Source organism: Dromiciops gliroides, chromosome X (assembly GCF_019393635.1).
Source record: "Dromiciops gliroides isolate mDroGli1 chromosome X, mDroGli1.pri, whole genome shotgun sequence".
Classification (NCBI taxonomy): domain Eukaryota; kingdom Metazoa; phylum Chordata; class Mammalia; order Microbiotheria; family Microbiotheriidae; genus Dromiciops; species Dromiciops gliroides.
The window spans coordinates 4,051,143-4,069,659 of record NC_057867.1 but is presented as its reverse complement, the minus strand read 5'-3'; the positions used below and the strand labels follow the sequence as shown (position 1 = coordinate 4,069,659).

At 48.2% G+C, this 18,517-nt stretch overlaps 1 protein-coding gene across 2 annotated transcripts in view; it reads left to right on the top strand.

Annotated features, from left to right (window-relative positions):
• PHKA1 (phosphorylase kinase regulatory subunit alpha 1) overlaps window positions 1-17,814 on the top strand; it is an 80,150-nt gene extending 62,336 nt beyond the window's left edge. The window contains exons 26-33 of one of the 2 annotated variants that reach the window (XM_043974166.1): window positions 3,802-3,903; window positions 5,051-5,166; window positions 5,252-5,290; window positions 10,501-10,551; window positions 11,139-11,309; window positions 13,392-13,445; window positions 14,146-14,346; window positions 16,671-17,814. In XM_043974166.1, the coding sequence (XP_043830101.1) occupies window positions 3,802-3,903; window positions 5,051-5,166; window positions 5,252-5,290; window positions 10,501-10,551; window positions 11,139-11,309; window positions 13,392-13,445; window positions 14,146-14,346; window positions 16,671-16,844 (908 nt within the window). In that variant the 3' untranslated portion in view covers window positions 16,845-17,814. The remainder of the gene's footprint in view (window positions 1-3,801; window positions 3,904-5,050; window positions 5,167-5,251; window positions 5,291-10,500; window positions 10,552-11,138; window positions 11,310-13,391; window positions 13,446-14,145; window positions 14,347-16,670) is intronic. The other variant, XM_043974168.1, reaches the window with a different exon arrangement.
• The last annotated feature ends 703 nt before the right edge of the window (window positions 17,815-18,517 follow it).

Genomic DNA, 18,517 nt, shown 5'->3' with positions numbered 1-18,517 from the left:
AAGTGTCTGAGGCTGGATTTGAACTCAGGTCCTCCTGACTCCAGGGCTGGTGCTCTATCCACTGCACCACTTAGCTACCCCTATGCTGGCTGGTTATCATTTTGTCAAAGACAGGCAAGGGACTGATTGGGCATGAGGTATGAAGGAAGTAGAGGTTCAACAATCACTTGGAAGGTAGTGATTTATTTCATCAGCAAAAATCGAGACCTAAAGGGGAGAGGAAGGTTTTGAGGCTGTGCTTAGAAGTCCTGGTGGGGAGTAGCCAGGTGGAGATGCCCAGCCGGCAGGTGGAAATATGGGACTAGAGAAAAGTGGAGGGCTAGGACCTGGGTTTGGAAGTCATTCGCCTGAAGGTGTTCACTGAAGCCAGGGCAGTGGCTAAGATTCTGGAGACAAGAAGGCAAAGAGAGCAGATGAGGGCTGAGGACAGAGCTTCCATCTATCTGTGTGAAGGGGCAGAAAGAGGAATTTGAGGGAGCAGCCCCAGCCACTCAGAACATGTGTTCTGGCACTAACTTTAACCAAAGCCTGACTCCCCGGTTGCCCACAAGACCAAACCCAAGCTCTGGCGCTATAGAGTTTCTAGGTTTGGGTAATCCAGGACACAGCCCCTTTGCCCATCCTTCCTGATGCCAGAGTCATGGACCTGTCCCTGGGATACATGGGAAAGAACCTGAGCTGAGAGTCAGAGGGCCTATGTTTTAATCCCACTTCTGCTGCTCACTACCAGGGTGGTCCTAGGCAAGTGACTTAACCTGTTCAGGCTGTTTGCTCACATGCCAAATCAAGGGAGTGACACAAAAGGAGGAGAGGCAGAGTGGAAAGACTTGAGTTCTCTCTATGTCACCTCCTAGCAGTGTGACCCTGGGCAAGTCCCTTCATCTCTCAATGTTCTGCTCAGCTCTCTAAGACTATACATTGAGCAGCATTGGTAGAAAGTTGCCTTACCTGGGGGTTCCCTAGGCTAATGAAGTTCCAGTTCCAGTCCCTGGCTTATACACTAGGTAATGTTTAGGTCTCTTCTGAGCAGCTAGGTGGCAATGCAGTGAATAGAGTGCCAAGCCTGGAGTCAGGAAGAGCTAAGTTCAAATCTGGCCTCAGACACTTCCTAACTGTGTGACCCTGGACAAGTCGCTTCACCCTTTTTGCCTCAGTTTCCTCATCTGTCAAATGGACTGGAGAAGAAAATGGCAAACCACTCCCAGTGCCTCTGCCAGGAAAACCCCAAATGGCGTCACAGAGAGTCAGACATGATTGAAACAACTGAACTGAAGGTTTCTTTCAGCCCTCAAGCCTAGGATGCTTTGATCCCTTTGATTCCTTGTGCTTCTCTGCACCATATCTGGTTCCATGAAGTCATGAACAATCAGTGGTGGGGCCTTTTAGTAGCTAAGCAGAAAAGACAAGAGAATCTAAGGGTCTGGTTAATGCCCATACTGGATGACAAGCCTTCGAGTCACCTGGACCCAGTATTCCCATATGCCCAAGAAGGGTCTGTTTGGTATAGTCTCCTATGTGTGTGACAGCTTCCTTTTTATCCCTCTATCCTCAGTAGGGCCTGGCAGAGGGCATGGTACACAGTATAAGACCAGGCCTGTGGTTCCCTGCTCTTGGGAATTCCCTCAACCCACATGGGTTGATGTCTTCTATTCAACGTCGAGTCTTTTTTTTTTAAATGTATGAGGTATTTTATTTTTTCCGTTACATGTAAAGATAGTTCTCAACTTTTGTTTATACATGCTTTACAATTTCAGATTTTTCTCCCTCCCTCCCCTCCCTTCCCCCTCCCCTAGACAGCAGGTAATCTGATATAGGTTATATCTATATATCTCTATACATATACATATAGATATATATATACACACACACATATATATATATACACATAATAACATTAATCCTATTTCTGCATTAATCCTGTTACAAGAGAAAGAATCAGAGCAGTGATGCAAAACCTCAAAATAGAAAAAAAAAACAACAGCACCCAAAACAAAAGAAATAATATGGTTCAATCAGCATCTATACTCCACAGTTCTTTCTTTCTTTTTTTTTCTTGGATTTGGAGATCCTCTTCTATCATGAGTTCCCTGGAACTCTTCTGTACCATTGCATTGGTGAGAAGAATATAGTCCGTCACAGTAGGTCAACACTCAATGTTGATGATACTGTGGTACAATGTTCTTCTGGTTCTGCTCATCTCACTCATCATCAGCTCATGTAAGACCCTCCAGGTGTCTCTGAACTCCTCCTGCTCATCGATTCTTACAGCACAATAGTATTCCATTGTATTCATATACCACAACTTGTCCAGCCATTCCCCAATGGATGGGCACCCCCTCAACTTCCAATTCCTTGCTACCACGTAAAGAGCAGCTATAAATATTTTTGTACATGTGGGTCACTTTCCCCCTTCCATGATTTCTTTGGGCAAAAGACCTAAAAGTGGGATTGCTGGGTCAAGGGGTATGCACAGCTTTATCGCCCTTTGGGCATAATTCCAAATTGCTCTCCAGAATGGTTGGATCAGCTCACAGCTCCACCAACAATGCATTAGTGTTCCAATTCAATGTCGAGTCTTACAGAGAACTGCACAAAACATTGAGAGGTTAGGGGGCCTGTCCAAAGTCATTTAGCCAGGGGGTCTCAGAGGCAAGGCTTGAATTTGGCTCTTCCTGACTTGGAAGCTGGAGGCCAGTTCTTCAACCACCTTTAATAAATGCTTCTGGAGTGATTGATGTGGTACAAGGAATGGATTCTTTTTTTTAATCTTTTTTTTTGTGAGGCAATTGGGGTTAAGTGACTTGCCTAGGGTCACACAGCTAGTAAGTGTAAAATGTCTGAGGCCAGGTTTGAACTCAGGTCCTCCTGAATCCAGGGACGGTGCTCTATCCACGGCACCACCTAGCTGCCCCCTCTTTTTTTTAATCTTAAAAGTATTTTATTATTTTCCAGTTACATGTAAAGATAGTTTTCAACATTTGTTTTTATATGATTTCTAGTTCCAAATTTTTCTCCCTCCCTCTCTTCCCTCCCCCTCCCCAAGACAGCAAGTAATCTGATATAGGTTATATATGTACAATAACATTAAACATATTTCTGCATTAAGTATGTTGTGAAAGAAGAATCAGAACAAAAGGGAAAAAACTCAAAAAAAGAAAAGAACAAAACAAAAAAGTAGAGACAGTATGGTTCAATCTGCATCCAGATTCCACAGTTCTTTTTTGGATGTGGAGAGCATTTTCCATCATAAGGCCTTTGGAATTATCTTGGATCATTCTGTTGCTGAGAAGAGTTAAGCCTATCACGGCTGATCATCACACAGTGTTGTTGATAATGTGTACAATGTTCTCCTGCTTCTGCTCATCTCACTCAGCATCAGTCCGCTTAAGTCTTTCCAGGTTTCTCTGAAGTCCTCCTGCTCATCATTTCTTACAGAACAATAGGATTCCATTACATTCACATGCCACAACTTGTTCAGCCATTCCCCAATTGATGGGCATCCCCTCAATTTCCAATTCCTTGCCATCACAAAGAGAGCTGCTAGAAATATTTTTGTGCATGTGGCTCCTTTTCCCTTTTCTATGATCTCTTTGGGTCAAAGGGTATGCACAACATGCCTTTTGGGCATGGTTCCAAATAAGGAATGGATTCTTTACAATCCAATAGATCATGAAAATGGAAATGGATCCTGAAGCAAAGTGGGGAGGAGGGGGAGGGAGCAGAGTCTGTAAGCCCCAATGGCCTCTGCCCCGGGAGGGATTCTCTCTGCCCCTCTCTTCATCTTTGTTTTCTCATGTGTAGCTGAAGAAGCCACAGAGAGCCTGATGAACCTCAGTCCTTCAGCCATGAAGAATCTCTTACACCACATTCTCAGCGGCAAAGAGTTTGGTGTAGAAAGAAGCGGTAAGCCTGAAGCGCTTCCTTCCATGCCAGTTTTACCAGAGTGGATTTTGTGTGGCGGTTCTGGGAACCCATGTTGTGGCTGTCACAGTAGGAAGTGGGGGGGAGGGCGTTCTGAAGTTCTGCCAGGAGGCTGAAGCCCAGAGTGGCTGAATGGCTCTGGTCCCAGCTGCACCTGCTCAGCCTCTTGGGCACCCACCTACATACCTGTCCAGCTCGCAGGCCTTCTCACCTTCGCCCTAGAGTTCCAGGCTTTAGCTGGGACTTGTACCTGGGGTTTTGGCAGTAGCCAAGATGGCAGCCACCCATGTCAGGCAGTTAGAACAGAACAGACAGAAGGGGTACTCAGCTTTGCCATGGTGCCAGGTCGGGGAGGGGGGAGAGAAGATTGTGCATTATGATAAGCCACACTCTGGTACAGCAAGTTCTTCCTAAGTACCCCCTATCTGCTGGGCACTGTGTAAGGGTGCAGTCTTGGGTAGGGACTCACCATCCCTAGCTTCCAGTCTAGTAGGAAAACCAACACAGAGAGCTCAAATGCCCGACTCGTTACAACCAGGGCACTAGACAAGTAGGCCGTATGAGGTTTGGGGGTGGGGGTGGGGATTACTTCTTGGCAATGTTCCTCTATAGAAGTAATGTTTGCCCAGAACTTTAAGGATGGGCAGGAATTCAAGCAGTAAGTTAGGGAGGCTGGAGGGCACTGATGAATGCCAGTGGGTGTATAGATTCCCCAATGGAAATTCTGTCCATGATGAGAATGGCATTTTTTTATTTTGTAAGCTGGTTCATTGCCTTTCATTGGCACATTAATATCCTATTCTTTAAAATTCCTTTGTTCTAGAAACCCCCCTTATGGTGACCCCTGAACTTTTAGCAAGTTATTGGAGAAGTGAGTGAGGGCACCCACTGACAGAAACCAAATGACCCCTGGCTTTCTGGGCCCCGTGCTTTTGCTCTCTCTCCCTCCACGTGTGTGTCTTTCTTTGTGTCTCTTACTCCCTCCTTCTCTCCCACCCTTGGTGTGTCTGTCTTTCTCTCCCCTTACCCCGCCCCCCTCTGTCCATCCAGCCATCACTCCTTCACCCTCTCTCTCCCTCCCTCTCTCTCCTTCCTGCTCTCACTCTTATTCTCTCACTCTTACCCATAGTGCGTCCTGCTGATTCCAATGTCAGCCCCGCTATTTCCATTCATGAAGTTGGTGCTGCTGGAGTGACCAGAACTGAACGGGCAGGAATCATGCAGTTAAAAAGCGACATAAAGCAGGTAAGGTAGCGTCATGTTGTCACATTGTGAGGAAGGGAAGCTCGTTTCGGGCATTAGAGCTCACTCAGATTCGTCTGTTTCCCAGGTGGAATTACGCCGGCTGTCTATCTCAGTTGAGAGTCAGGTGAAATGACTAAACTGTTTAACAGCTTCTGCCGCCTCCCTCCCACCCTCTCCTGTCATGGCTAAATGTGCTCTTGATCCTTCCACCAACTGGACTAGATGGCCATGGCCATCTGACAGTCAGGGAGCATGTACTAAGTACCTACTCTGTGCTCTGTGGTGTGTGTGTGTGTGTGTGTGTGTGTGTGTGTGTGTGTGTGTGTATGTGTGTGTGTCCTACCCATTCCAAAGGGAGACAGGCTCTGCTTCCCAGGAGCTTCTGTTCTACTGGGGAGGACACAACACGTCCACAGATAAGGAAATCTAGGAGAGCTATAAGTTAAATACTGATGCTCTCAAAGCCACCATCTTGTCCACCATTGGCTGGTTGCTCAGCAGTCACACTTCTTTCTAGCTCTTCCAGGCATGAAAAGTTGATGCACACTTAGCTCATTCTGGCTAGAGTCAGTGTTATTTCAGCATGAGTTGTCTTTGGAGAAGGTCTTGGCTGGCCCTGTATGAGGGAGCAGTAGAAAGAGCTCTAGACTCCAAGAGAGTCTGTTCTCGATTTGTCTCTCTTTGAGCACAGCGCCTGAACTTGACCCAGAGGGATGCTGGATGTTTTTTAAGCCATATCAGCTCAAGTTGAAGGGAAGCCCTGCCCTCTCAATCAACAGGCACCAATGAAATACAGGTTCTTCCAAGCCTATGCTCTGCTCTCCTTGAAATCTAACTGAAGAAGAGACTTTGCTTCCATCATTATGGATAGCCAATAGGTATAGATAATGACCCACTTACCCACTGGACTTAGAGCAATGAGGAGATGAGTTTTCTGGCAAGCACAAAGAAATGGTTCAAATAAAACTTCCCAGCTGGTCCCCTAAGAGCCAGGAGAACTTCATATCAACTCCAAATTGTGTTCACTTTTAAAATTTCCCAGTTGGGAAAGTACAGATCAACATATTCTTTTCTTTCTTTCCTTCCTTCTTTCTTTCTTTCTTTCTTGTGGGGCAGATGTTAAGTGACTTGCCCAGGGTCACACAGCTAGTAAGTATCAAGTGTCTGAGGCCAGATTTGAACTCAGGTCTTCTTTCCAGGGCCAGAGCTTTATCCACTGTGCCACCTAGCTGCCCCTCAACATATTCTTTTTATATGTAAATTTGAACTCTATGTTCAATCGTAGACAACAGAGGATCAATATCTAAATGCAATTTCAACTTTTCTATAAAGCATGTTCTTTCATAAGTGAGTAACCATGTGATCAGCTTTCTAGTTCAGAAACAGTACCCTAAAAAATCACCTAATCTCAGTCAGTCAGTCAACAAGCATTTAGCAAGGACTTGTGGGCCAGGACTGGAGATACAAAAAAGGGTCTAGTCCCTGGAAGACAGACAGCATAAGTAAGAGGTAATCTCAAGGAAGGCAGAGAGAGAGAGAGAGAGAGAGAGAGAGAGAGAGAGAGAGAGAGAGAGAGAGAGAGAGAGAGAGAGAGAGAGAGTGTGTGTGTGTGTGTGTGTGTGTGTGTGTGTGTGTGTGTGTGTGTGTGTGTGTAGGGGAGAAACAAGGGAAGGCTTCTTGCAGAAAGTGGGATTTGAGTTGAGTATTGAAGGAAGCCAAAAGGCAGAGCTGAGGAGGGGAGAACATTCCAGGCATGGAGTATAGCCAGGGTAGAGACATGGAGTAGAGAGATGGAGTATTGTGTGGAGGAACAGCAAGATGACCGGTGCAAATGGAGTGTAGAAGGGAGTAAGAGGTAAGAAGATTGGAAAAGTAGGAAGGGGCCGGGTTCAAAAGAGCTTTAAAGCCAAACAAAGAAACACTCTATTTGATCTTTGAGATGATAGGCAGCTGCTGGAGTATATACTATATGTTCTATATAGAACAGCAGGGTGACAAGGTCAGACTTCAGCTAATTTAGGAAGATCCCATTGGTAGCCAAGTAGAGGATGGTTGGAGTGGGGAGAGACTTGAGGCAGGTAGACCCACCTCCAGGCATGAGGTGATGAGGGCTAGCTCCAGGGTAGGGGCAAGGTAAGAAAGAGGATGTAGAGGAAAGATGTTGTCAAAGTAGAAATGACAGAATGCAGTACCAGATTAGATGTGGACACCATGGTTGTGAGCTTAGGTGCCCGGGAGGATGGTGGTACCTTCAACTGAAGTACGAAAATTGGGAAGAGTCGGGGCTTGGCAGAAAAGAAAATGAGTTTAGTTTGGGATATGTTGAGTTTAAGATGTCTATGGGGCATCCAGTTTGATATGACAAATAGGCATTTGGAGATGCAAGATTGTAGGTCAGCAGAGAGTGTGGGCTGGCAAAATAGATCTGAGAATCCTTTCCATAGACGGAATTGAATTCATTGCAACTGACAAGATCAGCAAGTGAAATCATGTAAAGGGAGAAGAGAAGCGGGCCCAGGACAGAGCCTAGGGATCCACCTGCAGTTAGTGGCTGTGACCTGGGTTTGGATCCGGCAAAGGAGACTATAGTTGGAAGAGAACCAGAAGGAAGCATCAGGGAGAAGAGGGTGATGGACAGTGTCCAAGGCCACAGAGATGTCAGGAAGGATGAGGACCAAGAAAAGGCAGCCAAGAGATCACTGGTAAATCTGGACAGAGCCGTCTCAGTGGAATGAGGTCAAAAGCATTACAGCTTGAGGTGCTGAGGTCAGGAATCAAATGGCAGAGAGTTTAGAAGTCAGTCAGTAAATCAATAAACATTTATTAAGTGCCTTCTATGTTCCAGACATTGTGCTAAGCTGGGAGTGAGTTAAAGGAGAAGTGGAGGCACTGATTATAGGTAACTTTCTCAAGGAGTTTAGACATAAAGGGAAGAGAGAGATGGAGTGAGAGCTAGGGTGGATGGATGGATTGAGGGAGGGTTTTTTCCAGGATGGGAGAGACATGGGTGTGTTTGTCATCAGCAGAGAAGCAGCCCATAGTCAGGGAGAGATGGTGAGAAGAAATCTGCCAGAGAAGGTGCCTCAGGACACCAGGTGCCTGTTTTCTAAGACCAGAAGTAATAGACAGCTTGCCAATCTGCATTGGTGAAGGGAGTTTCACCACTAGGGACTTCCCCATATTGATGGAATCACAGGTCCAGACCAAAAACTGTATATACCCTTATTACTATGGATGTGTACTCATCCATACACAATAATGAGGGCATGCAGGAAAGCAGACATACTGCAGTTAGATGACTTGCCTAAGGTCACACAGCCAGTATGTGTCAAAGGTAGGGTTAGTTCCCAGGTCTTCCTGATTCAAAAGCCAACTATTACACCACACTGCTTCTCAAGTTGTACAGAATTTCTAATAATCAGCATCACCCCTAATCCTATAGTGCTTTACTGCTCACAAAATGCTTTACCCATAACATCCTGGTGAGGTAGACTGTTCTTCTAGGGTAGGGAGAATTCAAATGGTTCTGAAAGAAAATTTTCATACATCCAATGATAGAAGGAGAAGAGAGTAAATCAAGGAAGAAAAGGAAAGATGGGGTATTAGGACAGAACAGTTAGGACTCAAGTGATTTTATCCTAGAAAATGTGAGAAAACTGGGATCAGGAGAGATTCTAATTTGAATGGGGAATGGGCCATATTTACCAGTGAGCAATTGACCTGGCCTTGTGGGTCAAGAAATGCTTGTATTCATTGAGAGGAATTGACTAAAAAGTCAAAGATAAATAGTGGTTGTTACTTGAGTTTCAAGCCTCAAGTGCCTGTTTACTGTTAGACTTATAGGGTATTTGAGGTGTTTTCCATGGAATTTTTAAGAACTTGTCCTGGTATTTTGATTCACTAATTTTCTATCTTCATTGGGGAACAGCCAGTGCAAAAACATGGAGGTGGGAGCCAAAGTATTGTGTGTGAAAGGTGGAGAGAAGGCCACTTTGGCTGAATTGCAGCATGCAGGAGAAGGAGTGATATCCAATGAGGGTAGGAAAGTTGTGTAGGTTTTATTGGCTTGTGGACAGGTTGTGTAGGGTTTTAGAAACTAAACAGGTCAGTTCATACTTTCTCCTAGAAGCAATAGAGAGAACCACTGGAATGGACTGATTAGCGGAATCACATGCTGAGAAAGGTCCATTGGCAACAATGTGGAAGACAGACTGGATGGGGAACTCAAGGTAGGGAGGTCAATTAGGAGGCAAGAGTGGCGAGGACCTGAGCTAAGGGGGCAAATGAGAAAGATGTCATGGAGGTAGAAATGTTGATAATGATTGATTGTGTGGGGTGAGGGAGAGGAGTGACAAGTTGAGGATAATGTTGAGGTGATGAGAGAACTTGGGAGGTGAGAAGGACAGCAGTGCAGTGGCACCTTCGATGGAAAGGGTGAAGTGCTTAGAGGGAACCATGAGCTCATCTGGAGCTGTGTTGAGTTTGAAGTGTCCAATACACCATTGCTGATAGAGGATTGGGGCTCATGGGAGAGAGCGATGAGAGCCGGTCAGATTGATCTGGGAGCCATCTGCAAAGATGTGAAAGCTGATGAGGTTACTGCAAAAGCATGGAGAGGGGAAAGAAGAGAGAACCTGGGATGTATCCTTGGGGGGGTGGCCATTGTTAGGGGGCGGGATATAGGTGACTGAGAAGGCAGGAAGAGAACTAGGAGAGAAAAAGGACTCCAATAGCCAGCAAAGCCAAGAGTTCCCAACAGCAGAGTGTGGTCTACAGTGTCAAATACAGGGGAGACGTTGAGAAGGACAAGCATTAAGGATGTGGCGTGTCCTCTCTCATTCTTGAGATGACCTTGGAGGTGTCAGGAGACTTTATTTAGAGCATCCGGATTTGCTCTTGTGATCATGTTAGGTAGCTCCAGTCCCTTGGGGAATGAGCAGCTTCCTGCTAAAGCCCCAGCGCCAACAGAAGCTGCCCACTGCTCTTGGCTTGGGGTGGGGTCTCACGGCAAATGCTATTCCTTATGCTTGGTCCAAGCTCTTCTACCCTCTTCTGCTGAGGAACTTTTAGAAGTCGCATCCCACCCTGCTGCGTTCCTTCTGCTTTTCTGCTGCTGATCCTTTGAGAAGGCCTTAAGTAGAGACATCCATTCTAATAAAAGGCTTGTTGCATGTGTTTGTGGGCTGGCTGCCTCCTCTGTGATTTCTCAGCCTGGTTCTATGATTTCGGACTTTTCAGTGATGATATACAGACTTGTTCTTGAAAGAGTCAGTAACTTTGCATTTATTAACCCCCATTCCTTTTAAATTGTTATTCTCTGATTTTCTTTCCTAGCCCAATGGTGGCCATGCCCTGAGTACTGAGCTGATGTCTCCGCCTTTTCTGGTAACTGTCGTCATCTTGCCTTTCTTGCCTCCCCAAAGCCTTTGGTTCTGGGTGCTGCTGGCCCAGGAACTGAGGGCAAGCTTGTCGATGTTCAGGACCAAGCCAGACTAAAGAAGCTGAGCTTTGGGGGAATGGGAGAGTTGTAGATTTAGAGTGGGAAAGAGTTCTATGAGAGGTAGGAGCACATCCAGTTCCACACTGAAAAATGTGATTCAGCTTAAGTCATTAGTAACCACTTAGTATGTATGTCATCGTAATAAAAAATCCAACCTCCTGAGGCAAGTGGAGCTCTAAGAAAATGGATGTCGCGGTCAGGGTTGGAGGCACTGGAAGCTTCCATTGAGTTTGCTGTGGGCGACGCACCGAGTCACTCACTCTGGGATTTTGACATTTCCATGAACTCGAGCCACTTTCTGTTGTAGCTTCCAAATTCCTTCTTTCTATGATGGAATTCTAGTCCAGTGACTTTCCCCAAACATGTATGAAGTCAGCATGTGCCAGACTCCAGATCCCCTGGGGGCCCAGTTGGGACAATAGGCTTGATTGTGTGCCTTTGGCTCCACTGTATTTTCCCTTTTTCTATTCAGTCACCTGGACCTTCATTAAGCCCAAGTGGGGGATCCTTCTCAGGTGCCTATGGAGATCAGTCCTGGAAGGACACTCGCCAAGGCCAGTGGCAGCGCCGGCGCCGGCTTGACGGAGCACTGAACAGGGTCCCCATCGGGTTTTATCAGAAAGTGTGGACGGTTCTGCAGAAGGTTTGACTCTCTGCTGGGACTCGGCTGGTGGCTTTCTCCTCAATGGTTCCTCGTGGGAGGCAGAGGCATGGCTTCTTCCTGCTCTCCCTTCCCCTTTTCCCTATCCTGGAGGGAAGCCCAAGGGCAAGGGGCTCTATCCCCTCTATCCTCAAGAGGCAGCTTCTGCTGGCTCTCACTTCCTCCCAGGGACACCGTCTCTTGGTAAGGGAAAGGGGGAGGGGACTTTGCTGTCTACCAGCAATGGAAGTCTTCCTGCAGGTCGGATAGCCTCCCCTCTAGCCAACTTACACATGTGCTTGCTATTTCTAATGCTTTATCAGCTAGACTGATGGGAGGAGCTGAATGAGAAACTCATAAGATGCTCAAACCCCGCAGTTGGGAGCCTGGTCCACTCTCCTTGAAGTCTGGTGACCCTGTACCCCTAGACATAAGAGATGGAACTGGGGGAGAACACATTTGTGAGGGGGAGATACTAGCCAGAAAACCCTAGAATTCAGGGAGCTCTAGAGGTAAGTAGAGCAATGAGAACATGACAGGCTGAATCAGAAGAAGGACCTGGGTGTGAGGATCTCTACTGCCACCAGCTGGGGGACTTTGCCCTTCTGACCCGACTCCATGTTTCCTTCCCTATTTAACGAGAATACAAATCCTCATCCTTTCAGGCTTGGTGGACAAGGTAAGCCCAGGGCCTTTAGGGGCTTGCTGGGCGGTTCCAGGGCCATGGTGGTTTCATGGTGCCTTTGGCCATTGGAGCCTCTGCCTGGCCATTGTCTGAGCATTTGCACTAGGTTCTTGGCCCCACAGCGCTACCTTAGAATTGCACTCAGCCAGGCCCAATTCTATCCCTCTCGTCCCAATGAGAAGCAACCTGAGGCAAGGCCCGTTTGAGCTGGGCCTTGGCACCCTGTAAAGCTGGAAGGAGAAATACAGCTTCTCCTGGTCCTTTCAGGTAGTTAGTGATAGACCTTGGTTCTGGCCACAGAAGCAGACGCAGCAATTACTTGGCTCCCTAGCTTTGCTCCCTCTCTGCTAGCAGTTCATTATGAGAGGTGGCCAAGCATGGGCCTTTCATCCACAGTTCTTCCAGTGGGAGATCAGTGATGTTGCTGGCAAAGTGGTGGTTCAGGACCACGTCAACAGACCCTAACACTTGCAGCTGTATAGCCCAAATGGAGATTGGGCTTGGCAGCCAAAACTTATTAAAAAGTCACGGATTTCCAGTAGGCAGCCTTGGTGGGTGTGTGGGAGAGAATAGAGAAGGCCCCTGCTGGATTCCAGCCTTATTCTGCCATCATATAGTATAGCACATAGTGCTTGACTTGGTTCCAGTGACCAGGTAGTCGCTTCCCCTGCTTTTGGATCCCTGCACCAGTGAGGATGGAAGGTTCTACCAGTCATCAGTAGTAGGGGTTGTCCCTAGGAGGCAGCTGCTTTCTCACCAGGGTTTCTCCTAGTGTCTACAGAGATCTGAGGCTCCTTCTCAGGGGCACTGTGTTGGCTTCCTAACCTAGCATGACTTCTTTGCATAACTTGGGCATGGGACCTGACTTTTGTTCTGCTGGAGGCCCACAGAAGTGAGGCAGAACATAGGAGGGAGCTGGGGCAGTGGCCCCAGGGGTCTCCACTTAGCCCTAAGGATTGGGGAAGTTTGGGGTCCATTTTGGCTTTCTTTAAACCCTGGAACCCCCGTGGGTGGCAGATAGAACTACCAGGCTTACCAGGTATTCCCTCAATCTGTGGGCCTAGCCTGGCCCCTGGATGCCTGCTCACACACACATGTTCCCACACACGGAACACAAGAGGTGCCCTCAGTCCCCGATGCCCAAATGGCTTCTGGGGATGAAGTTCCAGCCCTATGCTGTGGGTGTTTGGGCTTCAGGGCTTCCCGGTCCAGGTGCTAGGAAGAGAATAACAAACAGGAGAGCCACCCCAGCCTTCCAGAAGCCTCTGTGATCCCCGAGTGTATCCCTGGGGTTGCAACATACAGTGTCTCCTAGAGAACATACAGCTGTTAGTGTAGCCTGGCAAAGAGTGAAGAAATTTGCATTTCTGGCCAATCACCCAAGCTTTCCTTCTGTGCAGTGCCATGGCCTGTCTGTGGAAGGCTTCGTTCTCCCTTCTTCAACAACCAGAGAGGTAAGAGTCTGGCTGTTCTCTGGCCCTGAGGTGATTGGCCAAGTCCTGAACATGGGGAAAGCCTTTCCAAGCCACTCAACTGGGTCTCACATTGAGAAAGAGTAGAAATGTTTGCTTGAGCAATCAGAAGCCTCCTCACTTTGGCTCGAGCAGAGCTTAGCAGTAGGGTGGCCTCTCTGCTGGCCAGCCACCAGGGTTTCCAGCGTGGAGAGGTCAGATGACAGAGATGGGGCAATGGCGCATGACTTCAGGGCCGCTAATGGGGCCTAGGAATGGTGGAGGTCCTTGTGTGCGCCAGTTGATTATTAATCTAGGTTTTGCTCCCCTTCCCAGATCCTCTTGGCTGATTAAAATCAAGAGAACACTCTGCTTGTCCTCCAGTTGTCCTCTCTTGAAGCCAAGTGGGATATTGGGTTTTTTTATAAATGCTTGACACAGTATCTGGCACATAGTAGGTCCTCTATAAATGCTTATTCCCTTCCTCTGCCCTGCTCTGCTTCTCTGCCTGGAGGCCAGGCCCAAGTGGGGGCTGAGTGCTAGTGGGAGACAGCAGGCAGATCCCAAGGAATGACTCAATTACTTTCAAAGGGACCAAAACATTGTTCTTCACTCCGGTGGTCTTGCTGCCTTTACAGAGCCATGATTCGTGTCTCTGAGACAGTGGGCACCTTGGGAATGGTGATCTTTTCCCTTCTCCTAGATGACACCAGGGGAGATCAAGTTCTCCGTTCATGTGGAGTCTGTCCTTAACAGAGTCCCTCAGCCAGAATACCGCCAACTCCTGGTTGAAGCCATCCTGGTCCTGACCATGCTGGCAGACATTGAAATCCAGAGTGTCGGTGGCATCATCGCTGTGGAGAAAATTGTGCACATTGCCAACGAGCTGTTCCTGCAAGAGCAGGTCTGTGCAGCCCTTTGTGCTGTTGAGCCAGAGTTTGGACCCTGGTTCATGCTGGCTTAATTGTGCTGTGGTAGTCCCTTTCTAACTTATTCTTTTGGCTCCATCCTCTGCCCAAACCAAACTTTGACAACGAACTTCTTGATTTCAGAGCTGTTTAGGGTGATGGAGCTCGTTTTCTCCTTGCCTCTCCATTGCTCTGTCCGCAGAGCTGAGCTGTTGTATTGGCAGAAGGGTTTGGTCACAGAGGGCACTGCCCTTCAGCCTCCTGCAAACAACTAACCAGCCTGGTATGCTCCTCCAAGCTTGGCTGCCTGGCCCCCGGGGACATACTCATTCAGGTTTCTTAGCGGGCATAGCGCCGGCCTATTTATGATCATACTAGCTCATGAAGAGACCCGGGGGAATAGCATTGAATTAGTGGAAGAGGGTGAGCTTTTCTATGGGGGCTTGATGAGTGTTCTGAGCATGATATGATGTAGAGCTGAAAGGTCTTTGGTCCAACTTCCTTCTTTTACAGCCAAGAAAACTGAGGCAAGAGGGAACAGAACTTGCCTAAGTTCACATGATACTAGTTAGCCCTTTTGTAGATTGGGCGTGGGGCAAGTGAGGATAATGAAAGGGACGTGATTTGCCTTAGCCCTGCTGTTGGAGGAGAAAACACCGAGGAAGAGGGGAAGTCTGGGCCTCAGCACTCCTCCTAGGCCAATTAAGAGATAATCATGGAGCTCAAAATCTGGCAAAAAAAGAATGTTGAAAGCCATCTTTACATGTAATTGGAAAAAATCAACTAAAATCCTATTTTTCCAAAGAGACCATGGGCGATGCTGGAGAGAGCAGTTTGGGTGGAATGGTGAGGTTGGAGGCTGGACTGCAAAGGGTTAAGAAGAGTGTGCAGAGAGGAAGTGAAGGCAGTTATTGTAGCCGGCCTTGCTGAGGAGTTTAGCAAGATGGAGAAGAGACAGAGGATCCTACTTAGCAGAAATGGAAGGACCGAGTGAGGGGGTTTTCAGGATGGGGAGACATGAGCATGCTTGTTGGCAACAGGGAAGGAGCCAGGAGATGGGGAGAGATTGAAGAGAAGTGAGAGAGTGGGAAGGACAGAGGAGACAATCTACAGGAGGCAGGATGGAATGGAATCCCTTGAACAAGTAAAGGGGTTGGCCTTGGTCAGGAGTAGGGCCACTTCTTCATGTGAGACAGGCGTGAAGAAAAAGACGGCGGGGCAAGGCACTAGAGTGATGGGAGATGAGGAAGAGGGGAGAACATGGTGCTCCCAGTGAAATGTCCTCCATTTTTTTTCTATAAAATATAAGGCAAAGTCCTCAGCTGAGATAGAGGGGAGAAATTTAAGGAGGGAGGAGAGTTTGGAAGAGCCTTTGTGAAGAGTGGAAGAGTGAGTTGATGGGGGAGGTGTAGTAAGATCACTGGGCAGCAGTGAGGGTTCATTTGAGGTTGTGTATAGAAATTTGTAGTAGACCCAGTGAGAGCGGTTGTGTGATTTTCTTCACCTTCATTCATCAACACATATGGATGAGTGAAGGAGGTAAATGGGAGTGATCCAAGGCTGTGATAAGAATGCCAGGGATTGAAGAGAGCACGTCAGTGTAGTGTTGAATTGGTTCACCAGGAGTTAGGGTTAGGAGGGAGTGACTAATGTGAGCAAGATGGCCTGGGAGACAATTGAGAGGTTGGGTGTCTGGAGGTCATGGTGTGGACAAAGAGTAGGGTTATATAAGGGAAGGCAGAGAAAGAGGTGGAAAATGAATAGATTATGGTTGGATAAGGGGTTTTCAGAAATCCTGAATGTAGGGCTGGTGTATTTGTGGGCAATGGTAAGATCCAGAGTAGGACCATCTTGGTGTGTGGCTGAGGTCACAGGAAGAAAGGAGCCTGAGGGTGTTTGAGGGAGGGTCACTTGGTATGTTGATATCCTCTAATATGTGGACAGCAGTTGGGCAGGAGAGAAAGACTGTGAGCAGGTACCAAACTCATTGAGGAAGGCAGGGGAGTAAGCTGGGCATCTGCAGGCAACAGCTACCAGGCTTTTCATTGAGTGCTGGAGATGAATAGCAAGGACCACAAAGGTCATCATTCTCCCCATGACTTTCTGTGTCACTCTTCCCTGGTCACGAAGACCTGCCTCCAGACACTAAATCCCACTGGAGACTTCACATATGCATGTGCTCCTCTGTTCACCCCCTTGGGGCTCGGATCCTACCAATAGCAGCCCAGGATCTGGTCAGGCATTGGGAGGGTGGGGGGATAATCAGGAACTGATTAGTCCTTTCTTCTTCTCCCCTCGCCTTCTTCACCCATCCAAACAGAAAGCCCTTGGGGCAGACGACACCATGTTGGCAAAGGACCCCTACTCTGGCATCTGCACCCTCCTGTATGACAGCGCCCCCAGCGGCAGGTTTGGCACCATGACCTACCTCTCCAAAGCTGCAGCTACCTATGTCCAAGAGTTTCTGCCTCACAGTGTCTGTGCCATGCAGTGAGGTGTCTGGCATCTGCCACACCGGGAACCGGTGCAGGACCGAGCATGCCCTCCGTCCTCTTTTCTCCTTAGCTTAGAAGGGGAGCAAACCTGCTCCAATAGCTGCTTGGGCAGAAGCAAACGCTTTCCAGAGGCTCGCTTAGAGCACTCCTCAATGGTCATTTCACCAGGGATGGCCTCAAGTGTGCTGTTCCTGACTCACTTTGCCTCTCTTCTAGGCTTACTGTTCTGGGGGGGTGCAAGTTGGGGTTCTTCACCTGAGGATTCAGCTGTTTCCCTGAAAGCTTGGGGGTGGGGTCTAGCCTTTCTCCAGCTGCTACCTGCCAACCACATGAATGACCAGCCTCCCACCCTTCGTTGTGTCCATCCACTCACTGAACAATGAAGGAGCCACCAGCTTGAGGCTGGGGACTCATGGCCAGAGAAGATTCCTGGTGTTCAGCTGCCCAACATGGGGAAATATGTGTAGAGTCTGGGCCTTGCACTTTCCAGGGGCATTTCAAAGGAGGTTGAGGAGGCAACTTTCACTAGCTTCTTTGTCCTGGACCCCAAGGTGGTGGGTCAAGGGGCAGACTCTGCCCTTTCTTCCCCAAGGAGGATCCTGGGCTGTCCTGCTGTAGCTCCTGTTTTTGAGTCCCCCAGGTTCCCCGCCCCCCAGGCACTTAGAGAGGCACGAGATGTGTCTGGCTCCAGCTGAGTGTGTGCACATGGCGGGGAGGTTGGGAGCAGCCCTCGGACTTGTGGGGGCCTTATGGCAGGCTTCTACTGCAGCAAGATTTCTCAGAGAGAGTAGGGCCCTGAGCCCCTTTCCTAAGTCCACTTCTCTGACCCTGGCCCTATATCTGGGTCAGCTTATTCGAAGAAGGTTTTTCCAACTTTTCTTTCTGATTGGAAGACCAAGACCAATTACCCTCCCCTCCCCTGCCTTCCCTTCCCCCTTTACCCCCCTCCCCTCCCCTTCTCTGCCTTCCCTTCCCCCTTTACCCCCCTCCCCTCCCCTTCTCTGCCTTCCCTTCCCCCTTTACCCCCCTCCCCTCCCCTCCTCTGCCTTCCCTTCCCCCTTTACCCCCCTCCCCTCCCCTCCCCTGCCTTCCCTTCCCCCTTTACCCCCTCCCCTCCCTTAGCAATCAGAGCTTTGAAAAGAACTCAGAGCCAGTGTTCTTTCTACTAAGAGAACCTTCATGCCCAGCTCAGTGAGAATCTTCTTAGCTACAGAAGAACAAGTAGTCAGTGTCAGGAAACCAGGTGCAAAGAAGACCTCCCTCTGTCCTCTTAAAATTAAAGGGCAAGGAATATCTGGAGAGATGGTGCCACCCCGGAGTCCAGCTCCTGGGCCTACTTTTTTCCTGTGGAGCTGACAACCCAGATTGCCATTTATCACAGTACAGCCTGGCATGTATGTGCCATGCATGGCCCAGCCCTAGGACTTCTGGGTTTCCCAGCTGCATCCTTGATGGCGTTCCCCCACAGTGGCATTTCACTGTCTGACTTAATGTCAGCATTCTACTGGAAGCACATGGCACTGAGGACGTGCGTAGCCTTTTTTGTTTTGAAAGTTGACAGAATAAAAGTAAAATGTGCCCAATGCTTGTCTGTGTCTTTGCTGCCAACATTTCAGCCTTTGTCACTGTTTTCAATGATTGGTGTCCACGGGATTGTGTTCAGTTCTTTTTA